This window comes from Trichogramma pretiosum, unplaced genomic scaffold (assembly GCF_000599845.2).
Source record: "Trichogramma pretiosum strain Unisexual culture from Peru unplaced genomic scaffold, Tpre_2.0 scaffold29, whole genome shotgun sequence".
In the NCBI taxonomy this organism is placed as follows: Eukaryota; Metazoa; Arthropoda; class Insecta; order Hymenoptera; family Trichogrammatidae; genus Trichogramma; species Trichogramma pretiosum.
Window position 1 is genome coordinate 1,033,930 of NW_019641669.1, and position 14,501 is coordinate 1,048,430.

At 41.8% G+C, this 14,501-nt stretch overlaps 1 protein-coding gene across 1 annotated transcript in view; it reads left to right on the top strand.

Moving 5' to 3' along the window:
- The window catches only part of LOC106660175 (neuroligin-2), a 135,031-nt gene that overhangs the window by 77,996 nt on the left and 42,534 nt on the right, over window positions 1-14,501 (top strand). Inside the window, exons 5-7 of the mRNA XM_023460402.1 lie at window positions 451-760; window positions 3,409-3,616; window positions 4,932-5,177. Coding sequence (XP_023316170.1) covers window positions 451-760; window positions 3,409-3,616; window positions 4,932-5,177 — 764 coding nt within the window. The remainder of the gene's footprint in view (window positions 1-450; window positions 761-3,408; window positions 3,617-4,931; window positions 5,178-14,501) is intronic.

Here is a 14,501-nt window from a genome sequence, read left to right on the forward strand (position 1 = left end):
GTTCATTTTTATATAAAAAAAAAAAGAAATGAAAAAAAATAGGAAAACTTTATGCTGCAGCAGACCAAGAGGAAATAAAATGTCGACGAGAGCGAGAGAGAGGGAGAGGCAGAATAATATGCGAACAGGCTCAGCCGCACACAAAAAGCTGGGAAGCCTTCAGTTGCGAAACTCTCACTATCTCTCTTCCTGAAACATAGTTAGTGAATTCGGCTGCAGCAACACAACAGTTTATAATATTCACGGCGCACGTGTAATAATATACATAGTTGGGCGCTCGTATAGCAGTGCGGGGGTGCCGGCTGTTATATCCTATTCACGTACGCACCTACACACACACACACACACACACTCTCTAATACGATATATAACAGAATTATATAATATATAAAGCGAAACTTGATCCATCTCTTTCTCTCTTTGTGCGTTGTGTGCTGTCTGCATGCGCAGGTCTGTTCAAGCGAGCAATCCTATTATCGGGCAGCGCCCTATCCAGCTGGGCAGTGGTGGACGAGCCGGCCTCGTACGCGCTCAAACTCGCCAGGGCCGTCAACTGCTCGGTGCCCGCGGACCTGATCAAGGATCACGAGCTGCTGGTGGACTGCCTGCGCGAGAGCAGCCTCGAGGCGCTGATGCGCGCCGACCTCAAGCCGCCCACCTTTCTCAGCGCCTTCGGGCCCAGCGTGGACGGCGTCGTCATCAAGCCCGACTTCAAGAAGGATCTGCTGTCCTACCTCGGACCCGAGTTCCAGGGCTACGGGTGAGTTTCTCGTTCCACTTGTCCTGGCCATTTATACGAGTATTATTTTATTATAAATCATCTAATAAAAACTGCCCCCAGAAGCGCGACGCATATTATAATGTAATGTGCCCGCTCGTATATGGCGAATGATTAATGCGATAATGTAAACAATGAGGCTCGAACTCGCGCCCGCATAAAGTAATAATTATTCGCGCGGCCTCCTCGCGACCACAATTCAAGCGCTCGATGAATGACCGCGCCGCGCGTGTGCCGGCGTTAATTTACACAATAGCTCGGCGTAAAATTGTAATTCGCTAGAGAAAATCTGTAATTACGAGCTGAAAGGTACACGTTCAGCTGCATAATACATATAATACGCCAACGGTGCGCTGCGCGGCCTACGTATGTACGTTTGAGTGTGCGAGCTGCTGCTGCTGCTGAGTCACTACGAGAGCTGTACCGCAGTTATTATGTACATACGCACGTGTATAGGTGGCTTTGTCGCCAACTAACTGGCGAGTTCGTCCCTTATACACACACTCGGACCGTCCACGCGGCTCTTTTACTTTCGCGTATTATACGCGGTAAATGTTATAATTATGCGCCGATGTATACATGTATGTATCGAGCGTGAAAAGTGAAGGAGAGGAGGTCGAGGCGCAGGGCGAAATATTCATGCATAATAATGATCAGTCCCCGGGGAATATAAAGCAGCTACGCACGAGCTTCGCGTCTGTGCGTTTGTACCTGTTCCTATATAGGTAAACGAAACTGCTCGGGAAATTCAAGATTCGACAAACTTGCGGATGAAGAGAAAATGGACACAACTCTTGATCATTGCATCTTATCATGCGCACTCGACAATAGAGCAATTTTACAGATGCGTGAAGGAGTCGTTCTTCTCAAAAACTCATCTTTGCAGCGGTATAAGTCGATCTGCACGAAGACAAGTGCTCTCTTGTCCGGGTATTATTTATCAGCAAAATCCACCGAACAATCTAGGCTTGAGAGGGTACATACGTGTATAGTAGTATACGCAGGTCGTGCGGAAAACTAATGCTCGAATGGGATGGAAAAGTCGTAGATAAATAACTTTGACTGCGCCGAAACATTCGTCACCCGACGTTGCTATTGCCTCTGATCGTTCCGCAGGCCGAACCTCGCGTGGTAAATCTTCGCTCGCGTACATGTACCACTGAGAGAAAGATAACGGTACGCTGTACACTACGCAACTTGCTCGCACACGTATACCTCTTGTGCATGTGTTACGGGTATAGCTGAACGTATGGTCGTAGGGACGCGTTTGGCGCACAAGATAGAGCATTGAATTTTATTTGTATGAACCTTTAAAAATGAATGAATATTCTATTATATTAGGCTTTATTTAACTGACGGTGGATCAAAGCAAGATCTCCACTGTGATTCTGAAACCTGACATACAACCCGTGTAAAAAAAAGTCTGGCAAAAAGTTGCTTAGCACTGCGAATTGCTTGACAACCTGAAAATAAACAAAGAGCTGTCATAAATTTGTGAGGCTAAGTTCGGTTGTGCACCCAATTTTTGAAAGAGGTGTTGATGTCGAGCTAAGTTAGAAACATGTCCATTTACCTTGATGAATGGTAATAATGGAAGCAGGAAAAGATACACTACATATATGAGAATGGTGCCGTGATAAAAATTTTGAAATTATTTAGGAAAAAGAAAAATATTGCTATCAAGGTAACCCACAATTATAGGAAATCAGGTATAGATCCTTTGATCTTATATAATGACATTTTGTTTCCACTTGCAAATTTATAATACTCGATCTATTGGTAGGATCGAAAAGCTCATAATCAAATCTAACATTTTAAGTTTCGATAAATCTTGTATAACACAAAATGAATTTTGAAGTATTAGTTTTTACATAAAAGTTTAATGAATCTAATAAATTCACTTTAAAAGTATTAAAAATAAACCCTTTTGTTAAATAAGACCCAAAAGATTCACTTTGAGTACCTATCGGATATCCAATGATCAAATCATCGGAAGTACTTTGATGAATTAATTAATATATATTGAATTTATTAGTAAGTTGTTTGATAATCCAGTTAAGAAAAAATTGCATGGATTTCTACGTGGATTATCCAGGCAGATTCCGTGTGGAAAGTACGTGGATTCCACTAGAAAAGTGCATTGATTGCATGTGGAATCTGCGTGGATCATTTTTGTAAAATCTGCTAAGATTTTTCGATTATTCCTTGAAAAAGGATACGAGCGTGGAATTAATTCTTCAAGAGATAACCAAAAAATCTTGGCAGATTTTTACAAAAATGATCCACGCAGATTCTACTTGGAATCGATGCACTTTCCTTGTAGAATCCACGTACTTTCCATGCGAAATCTGCGTGGATAATCCACGTAGAAATCGACGCAATTTTTTTCAACTGGGAAAGCAACTCGCACGAACACTCGCAGCAATTGTGCCGCAAGCAAGTGTCAGAAAAACATTTGATACTCGCCTCAACAGAAGCGTCGGCCAATCATATATAAGGCGTAAAAACTGTACTCCTAAGATAATCTCGCTCGCTTGTTCCTTGCGCACTAGTCTGCCCAACGAATATGCCCACAAGAATTTTCATGAAAAGAAAGTTCAATAATAGCACTGTGATCTCTTTTTCGACAGATACGCATCGAAGCGAGCCGAGCACGGCGAGACGATAACGAGCAACAACAAGTACGACCTGCTGTTCGGCGTGACGACGAACGAGGCTCTGTGGAAGTTCGCCGAACGCGACGTGCAGAAGGGCTTCGAGGGCGAGCGAAGGGACCGAATAATCCGGACCTACGTCCGCAACGCCTACATGTACCACCTGACGGAAATATTTTATACGGTTGGTTATCTTAAACATATCTATAAATATTAATTTTTTTATAATGCAAATACCATAAAAGTATCAAAGAATGTAAGCACGTACAATATCTAATAATGAACGCGCAGAGAGACAGGACACTCTTAATTCCCTTCGGTGGGCCGAGTCGCTACACTGTATACGTATGCGCGTATTATATCGATTACGGATAAATACGCGTGCGCAATATAGCATGGCTAGCGCGCGAATGTTTTAAGCATTTATTCGACCTCGATGGGGGGGTAAATGTACGAGTGTGCAGCGGCAGTACTTATAACGCACACGGCCAAGTGGCGCTTGACCTAATTATATTTCGGCGTCGTTGTTAACTTTGGGGCCACTCGCGGCGTTACATCCTCGACGCGATATCGTGCGGCGGCGGTATATAATACACAAACAAATTAAATACGTCCTCGCGAGCGCGGGCGCGCGGCCGAGCCAACTCGCCTCTATATCGAAAACAGCGTGTGGCCACCCCGCCCTTGCCCCGCGTATAATAATAATAAACTGATCGGGATCTGGCTTCGTGAAAAAAGTGAACCGAAATTAATCAAATATCAACACGGGGGCCAATAAATTGGAAAACCTTTTTCATTGGAATAATTATGCGAGACGCTTGTGAGTAATTGGTCAACAAACTCGATGTTCTTCGTGCATGTGTGACGCATACAAATAAGTACTCGCGCATATGAAAACAAAAATACGTATCTACTGTTTTTGCTGATTTTACTCGCTGACACAATATGTACAAATATTCAGTCAAAAACCCGTTGAATATTAAATTTTACGCGCTGTTAATCGAACGTTTCTGAAATCGCTATAAATGTCATAATTAAGATCCGCAGATAGTACTTGCACTAAACAGTTACCCACGAGAAAAAAATAACGGGTAAATTTTTCGCGTCCACGCATCTAACAAAATTTTTTGCAATGTATCCGAATCATATATAAGAATTTTTACTATAATTCAATTTTAAAGTGCATGACCATTAATTGACCTATTTTTTATGACTATGCCGAATATTTTACAAATAGTAAGCGCGTTTGAAATTACCTCAAAGTGATAATTCAATAAATTTAACCAGTTTTCAAGAACTTCAAATAAGATAACGCTACTCTCCACCACTAGATGGCGAGTATCTTTATCTAAAAAAACCACAAGTAGTAAAGTAAAAAAATTGTATAAGTTATGGTTTTGAAAAAAACCATAACGTTTGTCCTTTTATAATGAAATAACCTCATGCACACGAGCGATTTTCATGGAAATTTGGTCTTTATAAATGGCTTTTTTCCGCAGATCGTCAATGAGTATACGGACTGGGAACGCACAGTGCAGCATCCAGTGAACACTCGGGACGCTTGTATCCAGGCCCTGAGCGATGCACAATTCGTCGCCCCGCTCGTTCAGACCGGTGATCTGTTCACGCTTCGGCACACCGGAAAATCGGCTGGACACGGTGGCTCGTCGCACGACGACAAGAACCAGCCCAAGACCTACTTTTACGTTTTCGATTATCAAATGAAGGAGGGCGATTATCCACAGGTACGACAAATCACATTGGCTCCGAATGATTTTATAATTATCAGGATTTAAGCTGCCCTCATTCGTATTTATCTTGGGGAAAAGAGAGCGCTGGATTCTGTGCCGTGAGGTATTTTTTCTCGAAAAATAAAAGTTAAATTGCTCCGAGGAAAAATAAAGGAGCTGTGAGCAGTAGAAAAAAAAACGTCATCCAGCAAACGACATCGGAAATGACAAGTAAAATCCGAGCAGAAAATTGATCTTTCGCGTCGTCATCGTTGTAATATCGGCAGCTCGCGTCGCCTTAGATAATTAATCGGGCGAGGTATAAGTAACGAGAAAAAAATTACGTCAATGTGGCGAAACTCTTTTATCGCGCTCGTGGACGAAAAAAAAGTACGAGTTCCTTCGATCAGCTTATTTACAACTGCTGCACGTTATTTAATAAAAAGAAAAGACGTAGGTATATACAGCGACAGTATATTTAATTAAAGCAATCCAGTGATTCGGCTCGGTATCCTGTCAGACGCAATCGTTTAACGCGCTTTATGAGTTTTCCACTGCTACTTAAACTCGTATACGCCTGCACGATATAATACAGTATATATAATATATAAAAAGATACATTAAGAAAAAAAGCGACATCGAGCAATTTTTTTTATTACTTTTTCATTTCAATGATTTCTCGGTTAAACTATATGGGTGCAGTGCCGCAAAACTTTGTTTTTATATCCTTCCCTAACCCGTGCGCGCGAAAACATTATGCGGATAAATAAAAAACAACGTACATTTCCCTCGGCCATCGCACCGCCACCGCGCCCGAGACGCGCTCGCGCGCCTGGTACGTAACAAGTCCCATCCCATAAAGCATAAGCAAATTTTCAGAACAAGCTCGGGCTAAACTTATTTGGCCAAGGTGCATACGCGGATGGTGGTAAAGTATGTACTGGCAGCTATATGCGCGCGGTCGCATACATAAAAGTGTATAACAAGAAAATATGGAGGTGCGACTCGCGTTATATGGCCTGCGAACTTTGGAACTTTTTCAAGCCTGCAAAGTGCTGTTCTCTCTCTCTCTTCCACTCTACCTCTCTACCTCTCTCTCTTTTCTCTTGTCTTTCTTCCTATTTCTTCTTCTCGTATAAATAAATAAAGGCGAAAATTATTTGTTGCAACTCATTCGCTCTTGAACAAAAAAAAAAAGTTTGTTCGCATTTATGTGACAAGGATAATTACTTCATGAAGCTATATAATATGACACATACACGTATATGAGAGAAATAAGAGGAATAGAGAGAGAGAGAGAGAGAGAGAAAGAGAGAGGAAAGTTGATTCTAAGCTTATCAGCGCGTAACACGAAGCGTGCGCGCATCAGTGATTTAGCCGGGCTAATTTTACGTCTACTCCCAACGCTCGTTTGTTAGTCGTTTGGCCTTGCATGGCAACTACGAGAGCGACGTATACACACACACGAGCAATAATATATACCGTAGCTGCGTGCGCGCACGCGTACGCACATATGCGTATATGGACCGCACCCTACTAAGCGCGATAAGACCGCACAATGAAGAATGGACTAAATACATATTCTGATATTGCGTTGAAAGGTGAACATTTTTAAAATTTATTACCTCTTATGATTTTTTATAGCTGTTTGGTCGCTTAGAAAAAATAACAAAGCATAGCCTAAGATAAGAATTTGATCGATTTTTACAAATTTCCATTCAACATCCACATTTTATTTTAAATTCATGAATACAGGTCTCAAATATTCTGAATTTTCATTTTTTAATGCAATCAATGATCGTTTATAATTTAGTTTATTCGTTGTTTGTGATCTTATCCACAGGCTTATTACGATACAGCTCATTATACGCACGCAAAACACGTATTCGAGCGAATATAGTGCGACGTTGCTGCCATAGCTATCCGTATATAATATTGTGTACTCATGACGCTGCTTTATTTGAGCCGTATTTGTAGGACTCTCGAAGATGCCGACCTCGTTAACGCACATACAAAAATAAACTTGAACTTGGGACAGTGAAAGAAAGAAAAACAAATGCGAGGCCTCAATTTTCCTATATCAACCCCCGAATAATAAACATATTTTTTGGTTTGTAAAAAGTACCTTCATTAGAACCACAAAAGAAACTTTATACAAAGATTTCATTTTAGTCTTAATTTTGCGATGCACTAGCAAAAATTATTTTACGAGCATAATAAGAGCATTAATATTACAAAGTATAGAAAAAATGTTTACAGTTTAACAAAGAAGAAAATGGCACAGATTACAAAGAGTTTGCAAGTAGAGCAAAATTATAAAGCTTGCCCGGTAATATAGCAATAACGATTCTTTCGAGCTTAATTAAAAATCTTTGCAAGTGCGGAACCTGTGAAAGTATCTTAAAGGTGCTGAATTAGCTAGAGAGATAAAAAATATAAAGAGCAGTAAGAGTAAAAAAGTATTCAAAAACGATAAATGAATCACAGTAAATGATCGAGAAAAAAAAATGATAAGAAATAAAACGAAAAACAGAAAAAAACGAGAGATCACTCTACGCAAAAGCGCCAAATTATTCGAGTAAAAGTCACCTTCTATTTTGTCTCGTCGAAGAATGTATGGAGAACAAGGAAGCTGACACAGGGTGCGGGAAAAAAAATTAGATTATCATCAAAAGTTTCAGCTACGGGAGCTCTCGCGAAGAAGCCACGAGGGTCCTAAATCGTCCCGAGAAGCAGACGGAACAAAATGACGAATAACGATAACGAGGAAACTTGCTTTTTCCACCAACCCACATGCAACTTTTGCTTTTCCCTGAGAGCAGTCCGGCATGCACGCCCTCGCTCGACTTTTTATACGCGCTCAAGCCGGACCAAGAGGTGTGTGTATATAACTTGCTCGACTCGCGGAATAAGAAGAAGCAGACTGTCAAAACTTTCCGAATTTTTATTCTCCTGTACGAGGAATTCTTCTCTTCCTTATTTCTTTCCTTTCTTTCTTTTTTTTTTACTTACATCCTAATTACGTATGCAAATGAGATTTCGTTTAACGTTTATTTCCGCTACGAAACGATTTTCTTGTGTATTACATGCAAAAAGAATGTGTGACGCGAGATGTGTTATACAACCTTGTTACACGGGGAGCAAAAGAGAAGAAAGAGAGAGCAGAAAAAAAATTTCATTATGCTCGCTTGTAATTTTCCGCTCAACGAGGTAGCTCTGCGTCGTCGTCGCAGCGAAAACACTCGACTTTATACCCCCGCGCGCAGTTGCGCTACGAAAAAAGAAACGATAACGACTTTCATCAAGTACAAAGTTGTCGTCGTCGTCATCGTCGTCGTCGTCGTCATAGTCATTGCTAGATGTCCTATAGATATATCGTCGCCCGAATTTACGTGCATAATTGCGCGAATCTTTTAAAAATATGCTAGTATATATACCTCGGTGGCAGTTCGCGGAAAGAGAGCTTATATCAGGGTTTTTGCGCCAGCGAGCAGCTTGGATAGTCGTTTCTGCATTACTGCACGATTTAATTTTATTCGCATTGTAAAACTCATAAAAACGATTGTTATTATAATTCCTCGGAATTACATGAAGCCAAACAATTTTTTTTTTCTTACTTCCGACTCTTGAAGTTTCTTTGAACTCGTGATTACAATTCTTTACCTCTCGCTCGAGTCTATTTTTCGAGCAAGCAAAGCAAAATTATGAATTGTCTACGATAGCTTTAGAGCTTTCGAGCTTTCGTGTTTTCCGGTCAAAGAGTCGATGGATCGATGAAGTACTGCTTGTTACGAGCGTTCGAGAGTCAAAGTGCGAATTTACAAAGTGCACAATGCGCTGTTGGCTTTGGTCGTAAAGTTATTATGGCTATTGTTAAAAAAAAACTTTAAAGTCAAAACAGCCATTCATATATTGAAAAATGTATGTAAGGCTCGCACGTGTGCACAAAAGTGTTAGTCGGATCACCGAAACCGGGCATTCTTTTTATCGAGAATTACATAGAGAATTTGTTTGAAAAAAAAAGTTCGTGTTGAGGGTAGGATTATAGCTGAAACATGTGAGTCTGACCGTACGTTGCTTTTTCCACTAGCTTTTGTATGCTCTACTGCTGCTGTTACTACTACTGGTACCGCGTATGTATACGTAAAGTACGAAATCAGTGTGGGTTATGAAAAAAAAAGAAGTCGAGGTAAAAATTTACATCTAAAATAGTCTATTTCTTTGAAAAAAAATCCAGTCATTGATATGTACGTGCGACCGAAGCATATTTATAACGTCAACGTGCCTCGAATCCGAAACGCAAAGCTCCCGAGAGTAGCGCAGAACTAAAAAAAGAAAAAAAGAAAAAAATTACTTTCATCAATAGACGCACACACGCACACACACGAGCGCGTGCGCGTGCGTGAGTATTACACGGCTATAGAAACGTACACTATATGCGTCGGAGGCGTCACAAAGGTGCCTTGTCAATCATCGAGAGCTGCAAAAAAATCGATTAAAGTTTTGATTCGGTAAAAGATTATAGGAAAAATATACAGATATGAAAGCTGAGAACACGCTGGCGTGCACATGTACATATATATGCATGCGAGCACTAGTCTTTGCTGACGAAAAAGAAATAGAAAAAAGGAAAGGGATAGAGAGAGAAAAGAAAGTATAAAATGCTCTGCTCGCGTACGAGTGTGCGTGTGTGTAGATGTGTACGTGTACATAGAAGATGAGTAATCAGACTTTCAGCTCTTTTACAGCTCTCTACACGCATGCCACATATATATATAAGAGCAGCAGCACCAGCATCGCCGCAACGTCAGCTCGGCTCAGCCGATTTACGCCAGTGCACTTTGCGCCCCCATTGGCTTGTATTTCCAAAGCTTTTTAAGCATCCCTAACCCATTCTCCTCCTCCTTCTCTCCCTACTACTCTACTCGGCGAGTTTCCTCTTCTCTCAATTCCCACGAACCTTGGTTAATTTTCTACGGCAGTATTTTTTTAACAAGGAACTCCTTTAATTGGCTGTTGATGCTATTTTACCTTGAATCCTTATTACTCGTCGCTTCTTTGTCCTCCACATTATACTGCGGAAATTAGAACGAAACATGTTCGACGAGCTTAAAAGACTACCCATGTCTCTTTATTTCTTGTACGTTTTTTTCGTCGTCGTTCTCTCTGTGCGCTTAACTTTTGCTCAACGAACGAACGAACGGGAACGGCTAGCGTAGCCAATTTTTTTCTTTCAAAGCCAACAACTTTTATCATTTAATGAACGCGTAAACAGATAATTGATTTTAAAGCGGTACCTAGGCAGACGAGCTCCGGTAAAATTATATTAATCGGATCGTAATTCAGGTCGGAAAGCAACCATGAGAAAAATTTCTGTGCGGGAGAAAAGAATCGTGCGGTGCGCATCTCCGTATATAGCTACACAACTGCGATTTTCTCTGCCACCCAAAGAGCAGACCGTGCAAGATTACACGACTCTTTTTCCCTCTGCTGTACATGTATACAAGCGCGAGCGATGAGAACAGCGAGCCATGTTTTCCCTGGATTAAAAGTTTTGTTCAACAACAAGGCGGTTTATGGTAGCGGAGCTTTAGCTGCGCGCGACGCGCAGTACGCGACAACAACAAGACTCGCCCCCGTTTTCTCGCATGGATCTCTTATCTACTACAAGAGTTCGAGAGTGCTTTAAGCCACAACTACGCAAATGTAATGCCTCTGAATTTTGGCGTTTGATTATTTGTAATTATTTCTAGTATCTTCGAGTAAAGGCTTTTCATACCGTTTTATAGACGTTGGAGAGGGGCCAATTACCAATAGATGTTACGTTTACCGTATACGCAAGACAATGCAATCCTCTTAGGATAACTGCTATACGGTGAATATGGGTACATGCGGTGCGCAGCACATTTTCTTTCGAAATTCAATTACGTCGCACGAGGTGTAACGGATAAGCGGAAAATTAGTCCGTCGCTTTATAAACATTTGCGATTTTTCATCCTCGCGCTCAGCAGCAGCCAACTGTATACGCGCGGAGCTAACTGAGGAGACTACACTGCGCCGGGGCGAGATTCCGAGATAATATTTCAAAATTACGAGACAGTCGCGCAGGCGCGTATAGTGATATGAATGAAGGTGCACACGCAGCCGTATAGCTATATACAGGCGCACGCACACATAAGACTATGGGGCGAAGCTGCACTCGCATATAACGCGCGGTAAGGCGCGCGTGACCCGTACCGTGTGCAAGCTCCTCGCGCGGAAGCGCTGGGGATTTGAAAAAATAAAAAAAAATAATACGAGATAAGAAAAGCTGCAACGGTAAATCTTGAGCAACGTTGACGTCCTTCGCGAGGATTTTCTTTCCTTTGCGAGTGTACACTTATATACAGATATATCCGTATACTTGTGTGTGTGTGTGTGTGTGTGTGTGTATTATCTATGATACATATAACCGAGAGTGATTCCGGTCGTTATATGCTCGCGAGCACCGGACTCGTAGAAATAGAATTCATAGCACGCACGGTATAGCGCTGCTTCTTTATCTTGCTGCGTGGCGCTGCTGCTCCTTGTGACAACTGCTTTCCCGGCTAATATCTCGTGCGCGCAATCGGATTATGCGATACCGAGCTTTTATTCTCGCTCCGATACTCCGCGGGATTACGACGTTTTCGAATCAGTACCCGGTGATCGGCAGCATTATCATAAGCAACGAGCGATCGCGTGTATTGTGTTGCAAATATGTGTGACAAAAAATTTAAAGCTTTCAGTGGCTATTTAGCGAGAGATGTTTGAAAGTATACAGCGCATTTTAAAGAGAATCTGCATGTAAGTTTACGTGATTGTTTTTTAGCATACTTTTATGATTAATCTGGGTGAAGCACTTTATAACTTATCCATCAAATGCTCGTGTCATGTTTTGTTTTCTCTTAACCATGTCACTTTGAATAAAAAAAGTCTGATTATGTCAGAGGTAAGCAGAAGTACTTTGTTATAGAAAATCTTGAGCTGACACACTGGCTTGGTTCTTGAGCTATCAACGTGAATGAAACATCGTTGCACCCGAGCAAGCTCCCGCATATTTTATGAAAACTTAATAATCAAGTCAACGAAATTTTCAAGACGTAAGCGCTTGCGCGCTCGACTGCGTCGCGCGCACAAACGACGCAGCCACCGTACGTCTAGTGAATTAAAAAGGAAAAAAAAACACACACAGAATCTATAGTCATCACACAGAGAATGTGAAAATTGCCGTTCTTCATCCATACATAGGCAGCTGATAATCGAATATATAGCCAGGCGAGCGCGAAGAAACAATAGACTTGGGCATTTCCTCGTCATTTTTACGGATAAAGCTGCTGACGCTGATGCGCGCGCGCACCCATAGCACGCAGCAGCATCGGTGCTTACGAAGCTTTTCTTTCAGCCGGCTTGTCATTTTATTAAAAAATTCTTTCGCGCGCTACGGACTATATATGGGTAGCGGCAGTAGCAGTAGCAGCAACAGCAGCAGCTTTTACAGTCCGAAAGAGCGAATGAATTTAATGAAAATCTTTTTTGCGCACGCGCTCTTTGGCTGCGCAGGCTCGATTGATTCAAACTGAATAATGCGTATTACAGTAGCTCTCTTTCTCTCGCGCTCGTCGGCGGCCCTTCAGGCTAAAAGCCATTTTTATCTCGAGTCCGAATAATGTAAATTGCCGGGCAATTAGCCGGGGCTGGAGTGTCGAGTTGTATTGCAAAGCGCGCGCTTGGCGAGTGAGTGGCGCTCGATTGTCGAATATAATCGAATATCAAAGCAGCAGGAGCGGCGGCACTATAGCAGCAAAAGAGAGAGAGAGACGGACAAAGAAGATCATCCCTTAGCAGTGACGCGCGCTCGCGCAAGTAATCAAGCGCCAACTTTCTGGCTTGTTAAACGAATTAGACTCGAAATGTGCTCGCGCGCGCGCGGCCGCCAACCAAAGTTTCGCGGAATTTCGACCCGAGAGTTCTCTCTCGTAACCAACTGCTAAAGCAGAGCAGGGCACGGTAGAACCCGTCGAAGCACATCTTGCCGCGCCAATGTCATTGTCGGACATATACTAAGCTGCCGTGGGATGCGTCAACCCGAGCAACATAGAAAGCAATCGATCCAACGACGAGCGCGTAAAATCATCCGCGTAAATTAAACTCTGTGAACGTTTAATCGAGAGAACAAAGAACCGTTGAATTAGCAGGGCTCTGCGTAAGAGAGGGAGGAGGTGGAGAGGACGGCACGCATAAACGAGAGCATTAAAAGCCCCCCGAATCGATCAGCGCGGAGCGTCGAAGCGCGGACTTTTATTTTCTCTGTTTCTCTCTTTCTCTCGCACCCGCTCGCGCGATACTCAATTCGATCGATTTCTCTTCCGAGTGCCCTCCACGGGTGAAAGCATTAGCATGTTCAGTCGCGCGCTCCAATGAAAATCACGATCCTCGATTCCGTACCGAATGAATGAATACTCATATATAAACTCTCTCTCTTTTCCTCTTTCTGTCCCTCTTATTACCATTACACTCTTTACACCGAACAAAATTGCAGCGTGTATCAATAAACCTTGCGAAATGAACTCAGCACAAGTCGAGCGTATTTATGTCCAACAGTCATCTTTTGTTCTGTAATTAGTCGAGAAATTACATACGTGCGTTGATAAGAACCACAGAAAATAATCGAAGCTGCCGAAGTTTTACTATAATTCGCGTTCAAATCGATACAAACATCAACAATACTACACTTATTAAAAGATTTTTATTTCTTATATAAAAACAATACAAATTTTTTTATGTTGGGAATCGACTATGACATCTAGCGGTGAAATCAAAACCTTGTCGTTAATTACTATCACGCTCACTCGCACATACATTTTACTTAGTTTTCACGAGTTAGCTTTTTTCTATACCCAACGCCCTGAACAAGTTTCACTTCAAAAATATACGGAGGAACAGAAAAACGGACAGCCATTTACTGGACGGCTGATGTGAAAGCAGTATCCTGCCGGTTAACAAGTTACTTCTCTTTATTTTTTTCGCATGTATTATGCACATTTTGTTTATATACAAAAGCATCCCTGACATACGTACCAAGACCCCAGCTGCTCGTGATGTAAGACGCTTTACATATTGCAGTTCACAATTATCACACCTACACTTGAGCGCGGTACAAACCTTAACAAAAACTGCAAAATTTTTTGGTTACGTTATGCAAGACGACGGTTACAAAAAAAACTTGTGAGTAATAGATATAGGAATGTCTGATTATAAAAAAAGTCGAAAAAAGTGAATACGTTGCTAGTACATACTCCGGTGAGTGACGATCGCGAG